Genomic DNA, 18,101 nt, shown 5'->3' on the forward strand with positions numbered 1-18,101 from the left:
CGCCTGTACGAAGGCATTTCATAACACAAGTACACACTTCATTTTCTGCATAGCATTGACCCTAGGGATGCTATCACCTTATTTATAACATGGAAAAAAGCTATTTACTGTGAACATGTGAGACTTCTGCATCATTAGCTGCTATAGGTAAATCACTAGCAGAATAACAAAGTGCAGTAAATGTTAAAAATATTTGTGCTACAAAGTAGTGTGCTTTATAATTATGACAATATGGTAAGATATACTAGTTTGCAATAGCAAGCAGCATAAAGAGTTGTTTTGTACAGCTAAAAATAACTGGAAGCAGATGACGCCGGAAGCAAGACATTCAATTTACAAATGGCCGTGCCCGCTCTTACATTAAAAGTGGGCATTAATGAAAACACATTTCGTCTTTCCTCTTTGAGGTCAGCTACTGTAAAACAACGGTTTGAATTAGGTCTTTCTTAACCATGCCATTGCATATTATGAAAGCGTGTAGCTATCTAAACCAACACATTCAGTTCAATGGCAGACAGTTAAAAGTAACTCTGAGGTACTGAGGTTTATTATCACCACAAAAGAGCATGAACACATTTACAACAAGAGTGTGTTGACATTTACTTGTGTCTTTGTATTTCTGGCCATAACTGTACATATGCTGTAGTTTACTCAAAGTAAAACTAATAAGCATTTCATACTTCCTTCTGTTTTAAATTAAGTGCAGCTCTGAGAACATGTCACCGGCATCGTTACATTTCCTCTGACACACACAAGAAGTGATCCACTGCATCTTCCAGCGTACGTTAGATCCTCCTTTGCAGTGGAACTCTATGTTCACCATTTTGGACTTATTAGGAACACAGCAGCGCTTGTCCATGCAGATGCCGCAGTACGTCGGTCGATGCTTCTTAATACTGGTACAGCCAGACAGTGATAGCTTCTCTGCTTTACTGGCCTGGAATTTTGGTCTGCAGGTTTTCCTTTTTGGCATCTATTCATGAAAGAGAGGATAACAAAAAAAGTCCTTTAATTTCTTGGTTATGATTTGGGGTTCAAAAATAGAACCCCAAAAGTTGGAAAAGTTCTGCTTCAATACTAATATTATTACATTACTAATATACTTGTATATCTTTAAGTATAAATATTAGTTGATTTCAGCATCGTTTTATGCATTGTCTGCCAATGAAGGCACAAGAAGGATGACTTGCCAGTGTGACATTTTCATGGAATTGTAACTTGCCTGTTCAGAGTCTGCTTTTTCCACTGAAAATTTTACAATCATTGATTCCTGTACATTCCCTTTTTTGTGCCTCGCTAATTAAAAGTTTCAGTTTTCTGTTGTGTATTTACATTGATTTTCGCAATTTCTGCTGTTATATAGCATAGATGACTTGTAATAGTCAAGGATTGTTTGATTGTTTGATTGATTTGATTGATTGATTGATTGATTGATTGATTGACTTTATTGCCTGATTTCTCAGAAGGTACATCGTTCAAATGTGCATTTTCTTTTTATAAAGAAAAAAGAAAACATTTATAAACATATTTATGACAGATATTAAAATATAATTGATCATTCTGTTGTGGTGGGGCCATAAGTATAAATTGTAATTTTGTTCCAGCTTTACTAAAAAAAATAAAATAAAATAAAAAACTCTGTAAATATTGATTAATTACCATTTTTATTTAATCATTTGTGTGTATCTTTCTTCCCCAAGTATCATATGATGTCAAAACATAAATATGAGGTTTGCGATTTTTGCAACCCTGCTGCCACCATTTGGAAAATGTATAAATACATCAGTTTTTCGTACAGCTTTGTAATATGGCAGTAAACAATACGTGTGTTATAGGTGGTAAATTTTTTCCTGCTAGTTTAATTTTACATTAGATTATTCTATGCACTGTATATAATAGTTCTCCAATAAAGAAACTGATTTGTGCTTTTTTTTTTTTTCCTTTTTTGACCACTGACGTACATATACACACACAAGTACACATAAAGGAACAAAGAAAAAAATGGGGGAAAAAACAGCAAAACATATAGATGTATATAGGAACGTGTACAGGTACAGGTACAGTAATAATTTTAAACAATTTTAAACAGGTTATTCCAGGTTGTTATTATTGATTACACATTACTGGTTAAGGTGTTAAGAAAAAAAAAAAGAAGATGTAGAGAGAGTGATAAATAGATAGAGACAATTTGAAACAATCTTAGTAATAATAATGGTTGTAATAATAATAGTAATAATAGTGGCAGTAGTAGTAGCAGCAGCAATAACAACAGTAATACTATCAATGATAATAATATTAAATCGGTTTTATGGGACTTTAGAACAGTCATTAAAATGATTGCACTACTCTAGTTCTGGGAGTTACTCCACAACTGCCAGCAAGCACAACCAACAAACCTCCCCGACACAGACACAAACCTCATCTCCAAAACCACCAGTTGCCCCTCCCCGTCGCCGGCAAAACCCAAAACCCATTCCAGTGGTTAAGCTTCTGTGCTCCGCTGTGTCTTTCTCCACAAAGGGTGATGGGACACTATGACAGGCACCTCCTAACCAAGCTCACCTGGTCTGGTTGTGACCTGACAGATATCAAAAATCCTTGGTTGGTTCTTGGTTTTTTTTTTTTTTTTGTTTGTTTTATAATTTATACTGTAATCTGTGGCGTGAACCATGGTGTACCCCAGCTAGCTCCCCAGCTAGAGACACCACATCCATCCCAGATAACACTCAAAATAAGAAAGGGACCCTGCCAGCAGAGGCAGCCAAGGGGGGGGAAAGGCAAACCAAAAAAATAAATAAAACAGAACCGGTAATGCCCATGCTGAAAAGGCGTGCCACTCACACCTGCTGGCAGTAGTAGAATAGCCACCTGTTTATAGAATGTCTAAATTATAAGTGTTTTTATGTAATGTTTTGGAATCTAATTTTATAAGGAAGGGGGCAGGGATGTAGGGCAAAATGTTCTGTAATAATATAAATATCAGTACTGCTACTACTTCACTAACAATAATAAAAGCCATAACAATAACAACAATTATATGCAAAATTTACATATAGAAAAGAAATTAAAATGTAGCATGTAGTACTGTCACACTGCATGGTTGTGTTAGACACACAGATGATGGAGCTCCAATCAAAAGGACTTTAATGAACAAACGCAGGAGATCAACATACATACTCGGGACGAAGGAGAGAGTCGCCTCGGGACTCTAGTAAGGGATGAGAACCATCACTGGACTGAGGTGAAGAAGAGATGCAGAGCCGTGGCGGCAGCCATCTTGACCGAGGGCTCAGGCGTGGCGGCGGCCAATATGACTGAAGGCTCAGGTGTTGCGGCGGCCATCTTGACTGAAAGCTCAGGTGTGGCGGCGGCCATCTTGACCGAGGGCTCATGCGTGGCAGCCATCTTGCAACGAGGCTGTGGAGTGGCGGCCATCCTCATCACTGAACTGAGGACTTGGGGATGTGCTGAAGGATAGCACTGTACGGATCCCCAGAGGTGGTCCTCAGCCAGGATGAAGTTGTCTTTGTTGGTTGTTTTTTCACACTGCATGGTTGTGGGTAACACATGCAGACGATGGAGCTCCAATCAAAAGGACTTTTATGAACAAACGCAGGAGATCAACATACATGGCACAACATAGACGTGAAACAATGACGTACTACATTGGCGACAAAGGGAGAACACAGGGAATATATACATGTCAAACAAAGGGGCAAACAAGGCTAATTAACAAGACACAGCAGGGACTAATAAACTCAATCAGGGTAACTAAGGGAACAAACAAGGGCGGGAAAACTGAAAACAAAGAAAATGTGACCAGGGAAACAAACACAGAACACTGTGTCGAACTCGGTCATCTGCGCACATCCGTGGTTTAGTATAATTTGAAAGATGCGCGCAGTCGCGCCCAGGCACGGAAAGTGAAGTATACCCGGGGCTTTAAGAGTCCATACAGCTGTAGCAGCAGCTGTCTATTATTCTGTTGCATGGAACTGAGAAACAACTGATGGCAACACGGTTATGATGTTTGGTTGACCAATCTTTGGAGTTTCATTCCCTCCCATGTAGAGATTTCAAGCTGTTTATCCATTTTGGATTTATTGTTTACATTTGGTGAATTTTCGATCAAACTGAGCTTCATCAGGCAAGGCCTCTCAGAACTAACATAACTTTTCTGAGCCAGTTTTAAGGATTTTTAAAACAAATGGTGTCAAAGTAATTTTTAGTGGATGTTCACACTTATCCTAGCATAGTAATAAGTGTAGTTCACCACAATAACATTTGACCTCCAGAAAATGTCCAAAAAGTCTACATTTACAACTCTATCAATACTGTATATTATTTTATTTAAAGTAACAGTTCATCCAAAAATAAAAATTTGCCATCATTTACTCATATTGTCTAATGTCTTATTTGCATTTAACAGACCAAAATAAATTCAAATCATTGATCAACTATTGTATACAGATCCTGAATCAAATAATGTCAATAACATCAAACCTCATTGGTGCTTGTTATTGGTCATGACTTCATGGAGTCAAATGACACACAAGAAACAGTGAGGTTTTGTAATAAATGCGGACTCATGGTAAGATCCATTTGCAGCTTTTATTAAAGTGAGAGTGGTCGTACAGGCAGGGTCAATCAGGAGCGAACAGGAACAGCAAGGAACAGGCAGAATCGTGGTCAAGGAACAGGCAATGATCAGGACAGGCAGATATCACTCACATGCACTCGGGCAGCCACGGAGGGTCTGGTGCCACGGGCGGCCACGGCGGGTCAAGAGCCACGGGCGGCCATGGCGGGTCATGTGGCTTGGGCAGCCACTGCAGGTCAGGTGGCTCGGGCAACCACGGCAGGTCAGGTGGCTCGGGCAACCATGGCAGGTCAGGTGGCTCGGGCAACCACGGCAGGTCAGGTGGCTTAGGCAACCACTGCAGGTCAGGTGGTTCAGGCAACCATGGCAGGTCAGGTGGCTTGGGCAGCCACGGCAGGTCAGGTGGTTTGGACGGCCACTGCAGGTCAGGTGGTTTAGACGGCCACTGCGGGACAGAGTCCATAGATGACCCCAGCGGGTCAGAGTCCAATAGTGGCCATAATAAATTGCAGTTCAAAAAGGTGGCCATAACAGTTCAAAGGCCCATGCCAGTAGTGGTCAGGCAAGGTCCCCACCCACAAGCTCCCCACCCCTAGGTATACTGCCCCCTCCAAAAAGTTCTTGGGGATATCAACGGAGTACGTAGCGGGTTGATGGGCAAGGAGCTTGGATGACGCCGGCAGGGCAAGGTGCTTGGGTGGTGCAGAAAGAGCAAAGTGGTTGAGCGGCGCCGGCAGGGCGAGGAGCTCGGGCGTCGCCTGCAGGGCGAGGAGCTCATGTGGCGCCGGCAGGGTGAGAAGCACGGGAGGTGCCAGCATGGCAAGGAGCACGGGTGGCGCCGGCAGGGCAAGGAGCACAGGTGGCGCCGGCAGAGCAGGAAGCACAGGTGACGCCAGCAGAGCGAGGAGCTTGGGTGTAAGAAGGGAAAGAATAGAAGGAGCCTTCTTCCTCCTCCTCCTCCTCCTCTTCCGAGGATGAGGCGATGGTTCACCGGTTGGAGCGTGTTCAGGAGCAGACTCACTGGTTGAAGCAGGTTCTGGAGCGGACTCGATGGCTGGAACGCCCCCCACATCCTTGAGCACTGCAGGGGCGGCCATCTTGCCCGTGGGCACTGGAAAAGCAGCCATCTTGTCCAGCGCGTCCAGGGCGCCTGAGTCCATAGCAACTGGCGAACTTGAGAGCGTTGCGCCCGGCGAACTTGAGAGCGTTGCGCCCGGCGAACTTGGGTGCGAAGCGGCCGGCGGGCTTGGGTGCGAAGCGGCCGGCTGGCTGGAGTGCGAAGCGGCCGGCTGATGCTTGGGAATTCCAGCCGCTCGCGCTGAAATCAGCGGTGGATCAGCCACACTGGAACGCAACCCTCTCCGCTCCCAGACAGATCCAGAGATGTGACGTGATTCTGGGCGATCAGCGGTGACGTGACGCGGCTCTGGGAGATCAGCAGTGATGTGACATGGCTCTGGAAGATCAGCGGAGAAGTGACGTTGCTCTGGAAGATCAGCTGAGATGTGACTTGGTTCTGGGAGATCAATGAAGATGTGATGTGATGTGGTAGTGGCCACCATTTTGTGAGTGTTCTTTGATGGGGCAGCCATTACATGATTCACTGCGGTGTCGCATTCCTCCGCAACACCCACAGTAAACGAAGAGCCAACAGTCAATAAAGCAAAATCCATAAAGTTACTGAGTGATGAACGCGGTCCTTCTTGACGTAGTTTGTTCTGGAGTGGCTGGTTAACGCCATCACAGAAAAAGTCTATTAATGCACAGTCAGGCAGATCAGAATAGTAAGCAATGTCCAGATATTCACCAATATATTCCCCCAGAGAACGTGTATCCTGCGTACTCCACAACAACAGTCCGCAGCTTTTATGATCCATTTGCAGCTTTTATTAAAGTGAGAGTGGTCGTACAGGCAGGGTCAATCAGGAGCAAACAGGAACAGCAAGGAACAGGCAGAATCGTGGTCAAGGAACAGGCAATGATCAGGACAGGCAGATATCACTCACAGGTAAGTGTACAAAGCAAAGGTAAGGACAGGCAGCAACGGGTCAATAAACAGGAAACAGGCAAGATCGGTAACAATAAACAGGCAGGCAATAAACACAGGGAAACGCTCAGAAATGTCACACAGGGTAAACAAGACTTCGCAGTGAGGTGGTGTGTGTGAAAGTCCTTTATAGTCCTGGTAATGATGTGCAGCTGGGTGTGGTGATCAGTGTGGAGTGCTAGGCTGTATGTGGCAACAGGTGATTGGTGGAGTGAGTGCATGTGATAGGCAAGGGAGGATTATGGGAAATGGAGTCCGGAGTGAGCAGGAACTTGACAGGAACAGATGGTGATTGTGACAGGTTTGATGTTAATGACACAATATGTAATTCGGACTGTGTATACACAAGTTAAACAATTGCTACTTTCACACCATGTTGTAATAACTGTTATTTCAGGATGGCAACACGTAACCTAGGTGAATGTGATTTCACGAAGTACAAAATGTTCCTGGATCAGCATCTTTGTTGATGCTGGAACAACAGTCCAATCAACCAATCAGAGTTTACAGTTTGTCAAGTTTAGGCTTACAACCAGGGTTAGGTGCTTTTACATCAGTTATTCACCTATTATTTCCCTCTGATTTTAGGGATAGGTTTTGGTTAGGGTAGGGTGGGTTTAGGGGTAGGGATAGGGATAAGACTAATTTTACAGACAGGAATGTTGTCAAAACAAAATATGTTGATCCAGGAACATGTCTTACTTGACAAAATTATGACTTGAAGTTCTCTAAACAGTTCATGTTGTCGGACTGGGATTTAGGTGTTTCTTTGTCATGAGGTACAAGTAGGAGCTCACAGAAAAATCCCAGCTTACAAGTTGTAATTACAAGCTCTACGAAGACGTGAAAACTTTTTACAATTATGGCAATTACGACATTGCATGAATGCAGCTAATGATTACATTTTAGAATGAATAACTTCATCAAACATGCAAACAATGCCTGAGGGTGTTTTTTTTTTTTTTTTTTTTTTTTTTAAGAGTTTCAATTTTGTTTTATTTGGGGGTGAAATAACCCTTTAAAACCAAATGAAAAAAAAGCAACTTGGCTTAATATTTTGGTATATAATTCAAAGACATTTCAAAGTATTGCTCAAGTGTCTTAAATAATCCATGTTGATCCATTTTATTTTCTAGTTTAACATTGTCCAGCATGTGATGTTTCAGCAGGATAGATCTCTTACCTTCAGTCCCTTTAGAGCCTTTTTATCACATGGTCGAAGCAGACAGAGTCGGCGCTCTTTTCTCATCTCACACTTGCTGTTGTCATTGTTGACTCGTACAGAGATGCCGATGCCACAGGTGCGCGAACAAGGTGACCAGGGTGTGGTCTGGACCAAACAGTTCTTCTTCCAGGCTAAGGGAGGATCCCTGTAAGCTTTCAGTGTTACAGTCACAAAGTGCTATGTCATCCCACAGCACACATTTAAACATCTGACCTCACCCCAGGCTTCACATTCCAACAGGAACAATCAATGAGTACTGTATAGTTATTGTTCTGGTCAATTTGTAGAACAACCCAGAAGGCTAATTTAACATGGGTTTTCTCAGGAATTTCTTGGAGGATTTTAGAAAAGCTGTTTTCTAGGTATAAATAAGGTCAATACAAATAAATTGTCACATTATATATTGCTTTTTAAAGGTGCCCTAGAATTAAAAATTGAATTTATATTGGCATAGTTAAATAACAAGTGTTCAGTACATGGAAATGACATACAGTGAGTCTCAAACACCATTGTTTCCTCTTTCTTATATAAATCTCAATTGTTTAAAAGACCTCAGAAGAACAGGCGAATCTCAACATAACACTGACTGTTACGTAACAGTCGGGATCATTAATATGTACGCCCCCAATATTTGCATATGCCAGCCCATGATCGAGGCATTACACAAGGCAGCCAGTATTAACATCTGGATGTGTACAGCTGAATCATCAGACTAGGTAAGCAAGCAAGGACAACAGCGAAAAATGGCAGATGGAGCAATAATATCTGACATGATCCATGATAACATGATATTTTTAGTGATATTTGTAAATTGTCTTTCCAAATGTTTCGTTAGTATGTTGCTAATGTACTGTTAAATGTGGTTAAAGTTACCATTGTTTTCTTACTGTATTCACGGAGACAGAGCCGTCGCTATTTTCATTTTTAAACACTTGCAGTCTGTATAATGCACAAACACAACTTCATTCTTTATAAATCTCTCCAACAGTGTGTAATGTTAGCTTAAGCCACGGAGCAAAACCTCAAACTCATTCAGAATCAAATGTAAACATCAAAATAAATACAATACTCACATAATCCGACGCATGCATGCAGTATGCATGACGAACACTTTGTAAAGATCCATTTTGAGGGTTATATTAGCTGTGTAAACTGTTTAGGCACTGTTTAAGGCAAGCGCGAGCTGCAGGGGCGGAGAGCACGAGCATTTAAAGGGGCCGCAGCATGAATCGGCGCATTTCTAATTATGCCCCAAAAAATTAATAAAAAAAAAAAAAACTTACAGTACATTTAGAGCACACAAGAGCTTTAAAATTCAGGATTTAACCACAAACTTATTTTAGTCATATGAAAAACTGTTAATCTAAAAATCCCAAAGAAATTCCAGAGCAAAACCATGATATTCAATTCTCTTCAAGGGCAGTAACATGAACAAATTGAATTAGTTATAGGCTACTATACTTCGAAATACCAACAAATGAGAATTTTAACATTCCATTGCTCTTCTGTAATTATGAAAATTGAGGAAGAACACCATTCTGGTTCAAGACTAAATGGACACAGGAATCACCAAGCTAATTAAGCAAGCTCTGAGGTTGGTGCCTGCACATTATGGAATTTGGTTGCCCAGCCTGTCTGAAAGGGTGTGGATCTCTCATGGCACATAAATTGCCTAGAGATGTTGGCAGTGATCTTTGGAGCTCTTCTTTGTAACTGCCATATTATTGTCAGAATTTCCTCTAGATGCATTGACTTGCACCTTCAAACTGTGAGTCCAATCTGGCAGCAGTTCAGCAGGGCAGAGGTGGTTATGTTCAGCTCAGTGTTCTCTGTTGTCTCCAGCGCCTCTTTAACTGGGGCGCGAGTTTGGTTCTTGGATATTGTATCTTTTCTAGAGGAACCTCCTTGGGAGTTTCCAGACAGGTTCCGGCACAATATGGTATCCTCAACCAAGTATGTGAAAACTTTGTGCTCTTTAATGGATCCTGGTCTTTCATCTGCAGTTAAAGAGATCATTTTAAATGTGAAGGCTTCCTCTACTAGAAGGTTATACTGTATACTCTCAAGTGTAGACTATTTGCATCATGGCGTACATGTAGGAAACTCAGTTTGAACCCAGTTCACTGTCTGGTCAGTTCAGTGCTAGAGTTCTTACTAGAGTGTTTTTGTTTTGTTTTTGTTTCTTTTTTTGCAGGCATGGCCCCATCCATGCTTAAGGTGTGTGTGGCGGCGATTTCTGCCAAGCACATACTAATTGCTGGTACTTTGGTATGGCATTCAATTGTCTAGCATTTTATGTGCAGGATGATATGTCTAAGGCTTTTCTTTCTTTTTCTTTCTTTGGGACCTATCTGTGGTCTTAGAAGGGCTCACATACCGGCGTGATGAATACGATCCTCAACTGGATGGAACTGAAATAAATACTTTGAATGTTGCGATCCTATCGGACTTATGATAGCAACCTGAGTCGTAACAAAGCACTGTTCGCCAGAGGAGAACTGGCCCCCCGACTAAGCCTGGTTTCTCCCAAGGTTTTTTTCTCCACTTTTTGCCATTTGTTTTCCACCTGATGTCACCTGTTGGAGTTTGGGTTCCTTGCCGCTGTCACCTTTTGGCTTGCTTAGTTGGGGACACTTGACATTTGACTTGACATTTGATATTCAACAGTGCTTTGATCTGCCTGCATTGACACTATTCTTTAAGAGCTGCTGTGCAGCCAAAATTATGTACCAGTTATCAATGTAAAGCTGCTTTGACACAATCTACATTGTAAAAAGCGCTATATAAATAAAGGTGACTTGACTTGACTTGACTCACTGGGCCTTCATTCAAACATCTGGAGCCAGCCCCTGAAAGGTTTCTGACTCTTAAGTTGGTTCAAAGGAGCAATAATTTCCAAAATAAACGGTGGATCTGGTTTCCTCACTGTACAGTCTTCAGCCAGGTTCAAGTCCATGTAAGGGGCTATGTCTGGTGGGCACACAAGCTCCCCTCTCTAGTCTAGCTTTTTCAGTGGCTCTGCTTCCCTGGGGCTGCCATCAAGGCAAGCTATTTGTACTTATGTAAATCATGTAAATAGACAGTATTTACCAGTATTTTTCTGTGGTAACAGTCTTCCACAAATGCTATCCGATATTAATTGTATCAAACCTGGAACATTCCTTTTAAATCAACATGAAATCAAAATGTAACCTACATTATTTACTTAATCTTGTTGCTGTCATAACCTTTCATCAAAATGTAACAACCCTCTTCACCCCTTGTAATTACTTTATTTTCTGTTGATGTAACAAACTGTGGGTGTTGAAAAAAAAAATATTAACCAATAAAATGTTATATATATTCTGTCAGAAGTATATAAAAATGCATGACTTGTTGTGAATGCTATATTTGTTTTCTTTAATATCTCCACACACAGGGTCACATTTACCTGACATGGTCCTGTAGGTGGTGTCCTGTTGGTGTTTAGGGCTTTTGTTGCTCTTGAGGCCTGCTGGCAAGTTGCCCTGGAGCACAGCAGGACTCAACATTCCTGCTGGCTTTTGGATGAAGGCAGGGGTACAGCCGATGGCTCCAGAGATGCAAGTGCATTTGTAGAGAGGGTTGGGCTGGAAGGCCTGTCCGTTATCATAGTGAGCCCCATTCAGGTCACAACCAACCCCCATCATGTCTGCAAACACATACAGGATTTACTATGGAGTACAAAAAGTAAACTTAGTTCTATTAAACTTAATTCCTTGTTTTAGTTTAGGGAATAAATTAAGACAAAGTCACCACAATTTACGAATCAACGGAATGTGGCAACTAAGTCAAGGGAATTATTTCTTAATCGGTAGCCACAATATATATATTTCCCACATATCATGTGCGGGGCTCTGTATTACACAACTTTATTCTCTGAAAATGGTTTAGCTTCTCAAGTAAATGTATCTTATTTTAAAGATGCTGTGATGTTGTAACAACCTTACAGGATTTTCCCAAAAAACGTTCACTCACAAGCACAGATGCCAACCTCATAACGCGGCTGGTCTTTGGAAAAGTCACAGTACATGCTTTTGTGAGGGTCACAGACATCCCTTTCATTGCATGATTCACCAATCTGCCGTGCACAGGTTTTGCAGCAGCCACAGCCATCCAAGATGGAGCTGACACCGGGGGCGCATGGCGGCCGGACACCACATTTACACGGCCAGCTACAGAACTGCCTCCTCTCTGCCATGCCCGTCCCCTCTCGCTGCTTCTGCCTGCTATCAGCGACCTGCAATACATACAAATAGAAAATAAAACCCTGGAAATAGAAACAAAAGGTTTTCCATTTTGGTTTGTTATGAAGAGAAACTAATTTTACATTACTGTTCTGTTGATCTGCAACCTGTGTCCAATTGTGCCATTGTCAGCTGCATCATTTAACATGCATGCGCTCAAATTTTTGCATCTTTGATTTCATAAAAGATGTGATGAAATCCCTTTAGTTTTATATCATAAATCATAAATGGTTCTGTCACCTCTGTAGGCTAATTTGTAGTTATTTGTGAAGGAATCCTGACAGTACTGTCCTTGTTTCCTGGTTATATTATATCTCTTTTGTTTTGGTTTCCTTGCCATGCACCTAGTTGTTTAAAGTATAGTTTCTTGGTCCTGCAATTTGTCTAGTCCAGATTATTTTTCTCGCCTGTTCTGCCTTATTTATAGGCCTGTTTAATTTACTTGTGTGGTCTCTCTTGTGCCAGTTTGTTGTGGAGCATTCCTTTAGCTCATACAGAGCATGGTGCTAACAATGGTCATTGCTGATTCCCAGGGAATGTAGGCCTGTACTGTACCTTGAATTCAGTTTAAGCTGCTTTGGATAAAAGTGTTTATCAAATGCATATACTGTATGTACATAAATGTGTTGATACAAGGCCACAGTGACCATGACTAGATAGGATACAAGTATAAAAGCAAGTGGAGTGAATTAGATATGGTGTTTCAGTGGCAAGGCCAGAAATTTCCAAATGGGTGGATCTTGGCGCAAAAGGCCAATAATTTATATACCGGTAACTCAGTCGAAGACAGACCATGGACCTACAGAGAGTGGTTTATTAAGGATGAAACTAGAATGAAAAACAAAAGGGATGTTCAGTAAGAACTGAATTACTGAAATGAATCAAACTTTCCAAATGTATGAGAGAAGGAAGACAGAATACATCTGACTTGCCAGCACTGAATATGAGACAGAGCTACAGTTGTTAACCAATCGCCCTGCAGTAATGTGACATTAAAAACAACGTAAAAAAAAAAGAGAGAAAAAAAAAAAGCAAACTTTGTGCTACACCATTAATCATTGGAAACAGTAGCTTGTTACTCGAAAAGTTATTTTGAAAGCATCTGAGCTTCTCTCAAAGCTGGTTAGAGTGCTTTCTTTGTGTTGAATGCCACATGCTGAATCTTGCAGAAGCTCTTTACCCACAGATCTCAAGAATATGTTGTTGTTGTTGTTAATGTGGAAGATATCATCACTCTAAAAAGTAAGACAAAACCGCACAATGTGGATTTATTACCTAAACTGATCAGCAGCAGTGTCATATGATAGCATAATAGCAGTCATGCTACTAGTCCTACTACTTTCAGGGTAGGTACTTCATTTGATGAAAAAGTTCTACTGATAAAGTATGTTTTATATAAGTAATATGAATACAATCTGGCTGGGCATACTACACATTGTCGTGATCACTGACATCAGCCGTGCTACTGTTTCCCATGCTTCTGTCCACTCACGTGGCATCATTAGATTGTAAAGTATCCATTGTACTGTTTTCATTTGAAAGGAACATACTCCTAATTAGTTAAAAGAATAATTTGTAAATGTGTATGTGACGAGCAGGGCGGGCGAGAGCCGTGAGGGAACGGCGCGAGGCCGGTGACGCGAGTGATAATGAGCGTCACCTCGAGTCTCTCACGGTGGAGCTCTGGAGGCATAAAAGGAGGAGCGACTACAATGAAGGACGAGAGAGGACCAGGCCTGGACTTTATGTTATGGTTTATTATGTTTGTGTGGCCGGCAGGCGTCCGCGAGGGTCTGCCGGCATTACTTTCATTTTGTTTGTTTATTTTGAGATTAAACTTTTGTTGAATGTTCGCCGGTTCCCGCCTCCTTCTTCCCACATTTACGAACTGTGTTACATTGGTGCCGAAACCCAGGAGGAAGGAGGGACATGCTGTCGGAGAGCCCTCGCTGCTGAGGGGGATCGCGGTGCTGCGGAGTTCGGGCAGCGCGGGAGTGAAGACCGCGAGAGGCTGCCCGAGGCGGTGGTGCTGGAGCCAAGTGAAAGGTGGGACGGAGACCCGGATGCCGTGCTCCTGGGACGAGGTGGGGTGGCTGCCGTCCAGGAGGGAGCAGAGGAGTCGCCGCCGTCCGCCATGAAGGGGAGGAGCAGGGGACGGGGGACTCGCTGCCGGCTGCCCTCAGCCGGAGGAGCCATCGCCGGCTGCCAGGAGGCGGTCGAGGATCGGGCCGTCCACCAAGCATCCAGTGCCATCGCATGTGGCACCGCGAGGAAGAGCCTCTTGGCAGGCTGAGGACCGAGCGGCAGTGTGTCGGGGAACCGGACCAAGAATTGTTTTTTTTCTCTCTTTCTTTTTCCTCTCTCCCCTCTCTCGTCCTGTCGCTCCCCTTGCTTCCGTCTCCTTTCTCTCGTCTCGTCTGTCCTTACCCCCAGGTGCTGCGGCCGCCGAGACAGGCCCCGGGGGGGAGTAAGCGCAGTCGCGGGAGTACCCCCCGGCCTGCGAGGGGCGTTGGGGGTATGTGACGAGCAGGGAGGGCGAGAGCCGTGAGGGAACGGCGCGAGGCCGGTGACGCGAGTGATAATGAGCGTCACCTGCGAGGCGTGCCGGCCTCGAGTCTCTCACGGAGGAGCTCCGGAGGCATAAAAGGAGGAGCAACTACAATGAAGGATGAGAGAGGACCAGGCCTGGACTTTATGTTATGGTTTATTATGTTTAATCCTCGCGGACGTCTGCCGGCATTACTTTCGTTTTGTTTGTTTATTTTGAGATTAAACTTTTGTTGAATGTTCGCCGGTTCCCGCCTCCTTCTTCCCACATTTACGAACTGTGTTACAGTGTACATGGAGAAATACACAACCTCACTAGACACGATCATAAAAGCAAATGGCTTCTACCACTGCTATACAAATTATATTCAGCTCTGTCTGTCATTTCAACCTGATTACGTTTCTCTGCCTGCCTTTCAGACATCTTGGCTTGGATGAAGAAGTGTCATATAAATCTCAAACTTGCAAAAACAGAGCTTCTTGTAATCCCTGCAAACCCATCAGCTGACCAGAACATCCTTCTACAACTGGGGTCTACAACACCAACAACCAGGACAGCAAGGTTACTGAGGGGTTTTCTGTTTGACGCCTACCTGAGCTTTTCAATCTACATTTCAACAATGGCCCGGTGTAGTATTGTCACTTGGTAGGGCCGTCTCGAGCTTTTTGAGCCCCACCAATACTGACAAAATATTAAAATAATATAACTGCTACAGACATGACAACTGCTCTGAATAGCTCTGGAATGCTTAAATCCTCATTTGCTGATATTTCTAAGTATGATATACAGTAACTAATTTGATTTGGTATTGATAGTTGTTTAAATTAGGTGATAAAGAAGAGGCTTGTGATTTTGTTGTGATAGGGTTACTTTTTTTTTTTAAATGCATCAAAGTGCTTCTAACATTTCAATATATATATTCATCTGTATAATGAATATAATTTTGCAATGTAGTTCTGTAATTCTCTGGCTCTTTCAGTGAGTTTAGCAGCAAATCCACATGCAAAGCCTGGCAGAGCAAAAATCCAACAAGTGGCCCCTTCACACAGATCTACTGACTGCACTACTGTTATAGCTGCCTATGGAAGGAAAACATCAACCAAACCAGCTGTATTTACAGTGTTGACACTCTGCTGGCAGCAAGTAAATATCCTATATATGCACCCCTTTCTTTCATTTTCTTGCTTTAAATACCACATAAGCATATCAGTTTAAAATCTTTCTTTACATTAATTTTGGTAGATTACATCCAAGAGCCTTGCTAAAGAGACTTTTGCCTCCATTTGAAAAAGAAAAAAAATAGCCAATCACCTTTGAGTATTTCATTTTCAGTGGTTAGAGCATAGAGAATAAATACATTGCAGAGGAGGCTAGCCTCCCTCGAACAATCATCGCAGAGTTGTAAATTACGTATTATTACTTTGAACTGCTCCCGCTGATAATCTAGCAACTACAGTAATTATGGAGAGTAGAGATATCGAATATTTGATCACCAACAAATTTACCAGGCTACTATTCAAACAGCAGCTACAAATAATTAAAAGCTAGCTTGCTATTGCTAGCCTCTCTGAAATTGCCTAGTAGGCGTGGGAAAACTTTATAATGAGTGGGTCATTCATAAATCTGCAAAAATCTTACCATCATGCTGTGGAAATACAAACCGGTAGAAAGAACACAAGGAGCGCATAACTGAAAAGGGGCAGGACTACAAAAGGTCTATCTTAGCCGAAAAAGAGTAACCACTGCCAATGCTGTGGTACACTGGGCAGGAGATAAGAGGCCGTTTTTTAATAGATGTCAATGGAGCTGAGGCTTCACTACATCGAATAAACTGCTTTTGAGGAAATAGTTAATCATTTAATAAATTGACTGCCCATTGTCTAATCTTCAACATGTTTGCTGTTAAACATTAATTTTGGATTGATTATTTTTTTTTTTTTTTTTGCGTTTACAGCAAAAAATAAATAAATAAAATGAAATGCTGTTTTATAAGAGAACTCAACAAAAATTGCGGAACAGGTATGATTCTGTTTACAGCACTTTTCATTTATTTCTATGGCATCTACAAACAATAACTGTCGCACAACTCAAAACAAGTTTTGCACTTTATCAAATGCAAGGTTTGCAAGTTAACCACTTTTTCCAATGGAGCCACAGACCCTCATATCTCCCAATAATAGGGACTTTAAGCAACAGCTGCTTGAACGACAACGACGACCTGAAGTAAACTGTCAACTGCCATAGCAAAAGAATGCAAAAATCTCTAAGCAGTTACAAAGAGGACGGCATAACAGATCATTTTCAAAGTAAAAGGTGTCAAGAGATTTGAACAAAGATATGAAAACTGAAATCCACAAGAGCCCTTAAAATTCCTTTAAAACATTTCTAAGTTTAGTTCTTTAAGTTTTAGTGTAGTTAGTGGGAAATGTGTGTTATCATATGGGCTAAATATCAGTAGAGAAAGGCAATCATGTTTCTGTACTGTAGGGTTCACTGCGGGCCTATCTCTTCCACAAAAGTGCTTCTAGGGTCACCAGAGGTCAAAACAAAAATCTGAAGTCTTTCTGTCAAGTTTACAGGATGAGCTCATTCTGTGAGGGCAGAATGACAATAGGAACTTACGTGCTGCCAAAGCAGACTCATAAATATCTCATAAACCATCTCTTGGGAAGTTCCAATTTGAGCAAATGCTGTAGTAAATGCCATTTCTCAAGCCACACAGAATCTCATGGAAAGAGATTGGTCTTAATTAGAAGCTAACTTACATTCCATCACTCAGAACCTGACCTGTCATAAGCACTTTGACGACTTCTTAATCTTTTAAAACCTTTAGGACTACACCAGCATAGTCATTAAAGACACAAACACCAGCACACACATGAACTAAAAAGTGTTTTGATTTTATCGGGTCTTTAGGTGCAAATGTTAATACAAAGGCATGGCATCCATGTACAGCCCAATCATTACACAATCTCAAAGACAAGTTATAAGTTACATTAGCAGTGTCTGAGTGTATATTTAAGACCATCTAGGCCAGCCATTTAGGGTCACCGCCAGACAGTGATGCTACTGGTTAGTCAAATTTTGATTGTGAAGAGAAAATGGAATTGGTTGCTCTTACCTGATTCAGACAAAGCAGCAGAGCACAGCACAGTAGTGATAGCATCATATACGGCTTGTAAAGGAGCTCTGTACACCCAGAATGAAAGAAAAAAGGCTGTGAGAGAGAGAGAGAGAGAGAGAGAGAGAGAGCTGACCTGTCTGAGAGAGGTACACAAAGCTCCTCTCTGTCTGTTAACCAAACACAACTTTCCCCTACAGAACTCACACAGAACTCTATCTGAAATATTCCACCCTCCCTTTGCTCTCTCTCTCTTGCCTTCTGCTGTTCCTTTCTCTTCTTGCACCTTGTAGCA

General features: G+C 42.1%; 1 protein-coding gene across 1 annotated transcript; it reads right to left on the reverse strand.

The window, feature by feature from the left end:
- Positions 1–573: 573 nt before the first annotated feature.
- On the reverse strand, positions 574–17,871 carry ccn6 (cellular communication network factor 6). Its single transcript, XM_067383410.1, has 5 exons — positions 17,807–17,871; positions 11,869–12,130; positions 11,303–11,542; positions 7,831–8,024; positions 574–973 (listed from the first exon to the last, which is right to left on the reverse strand). The coding sequence occupies exons 1-5, from the start codon at positions 17,852–17,854 to the stop codon at positions 692–694; spliced, it is 1,026 nt and encodes a 341-aa protein (XP_067239511.1). The 5' UTR covers positions 17,855–17,871; the 3' UTR covers positions 574–691.
- Between the last annotated feature and the right edge of the window lie 230 nt (positions 17,872–18,101).

This window comes from Chanodichthys erythropterus, chromosome 4, assembly GCF_024489055.1.
Source record: "Chanodichthys erythropterus isolate Z2021 chromosome 4, ASM2448905v1, whole genome shotgun sequence".
In the NCBI taxonomy this organism is placed as follows: Eukaryota; Metazoa; Chordata; class Actinopteri; order Cypriniformes; family Xenocyprididae; genus Chanodichthys; species Chanodichthys erythropterus.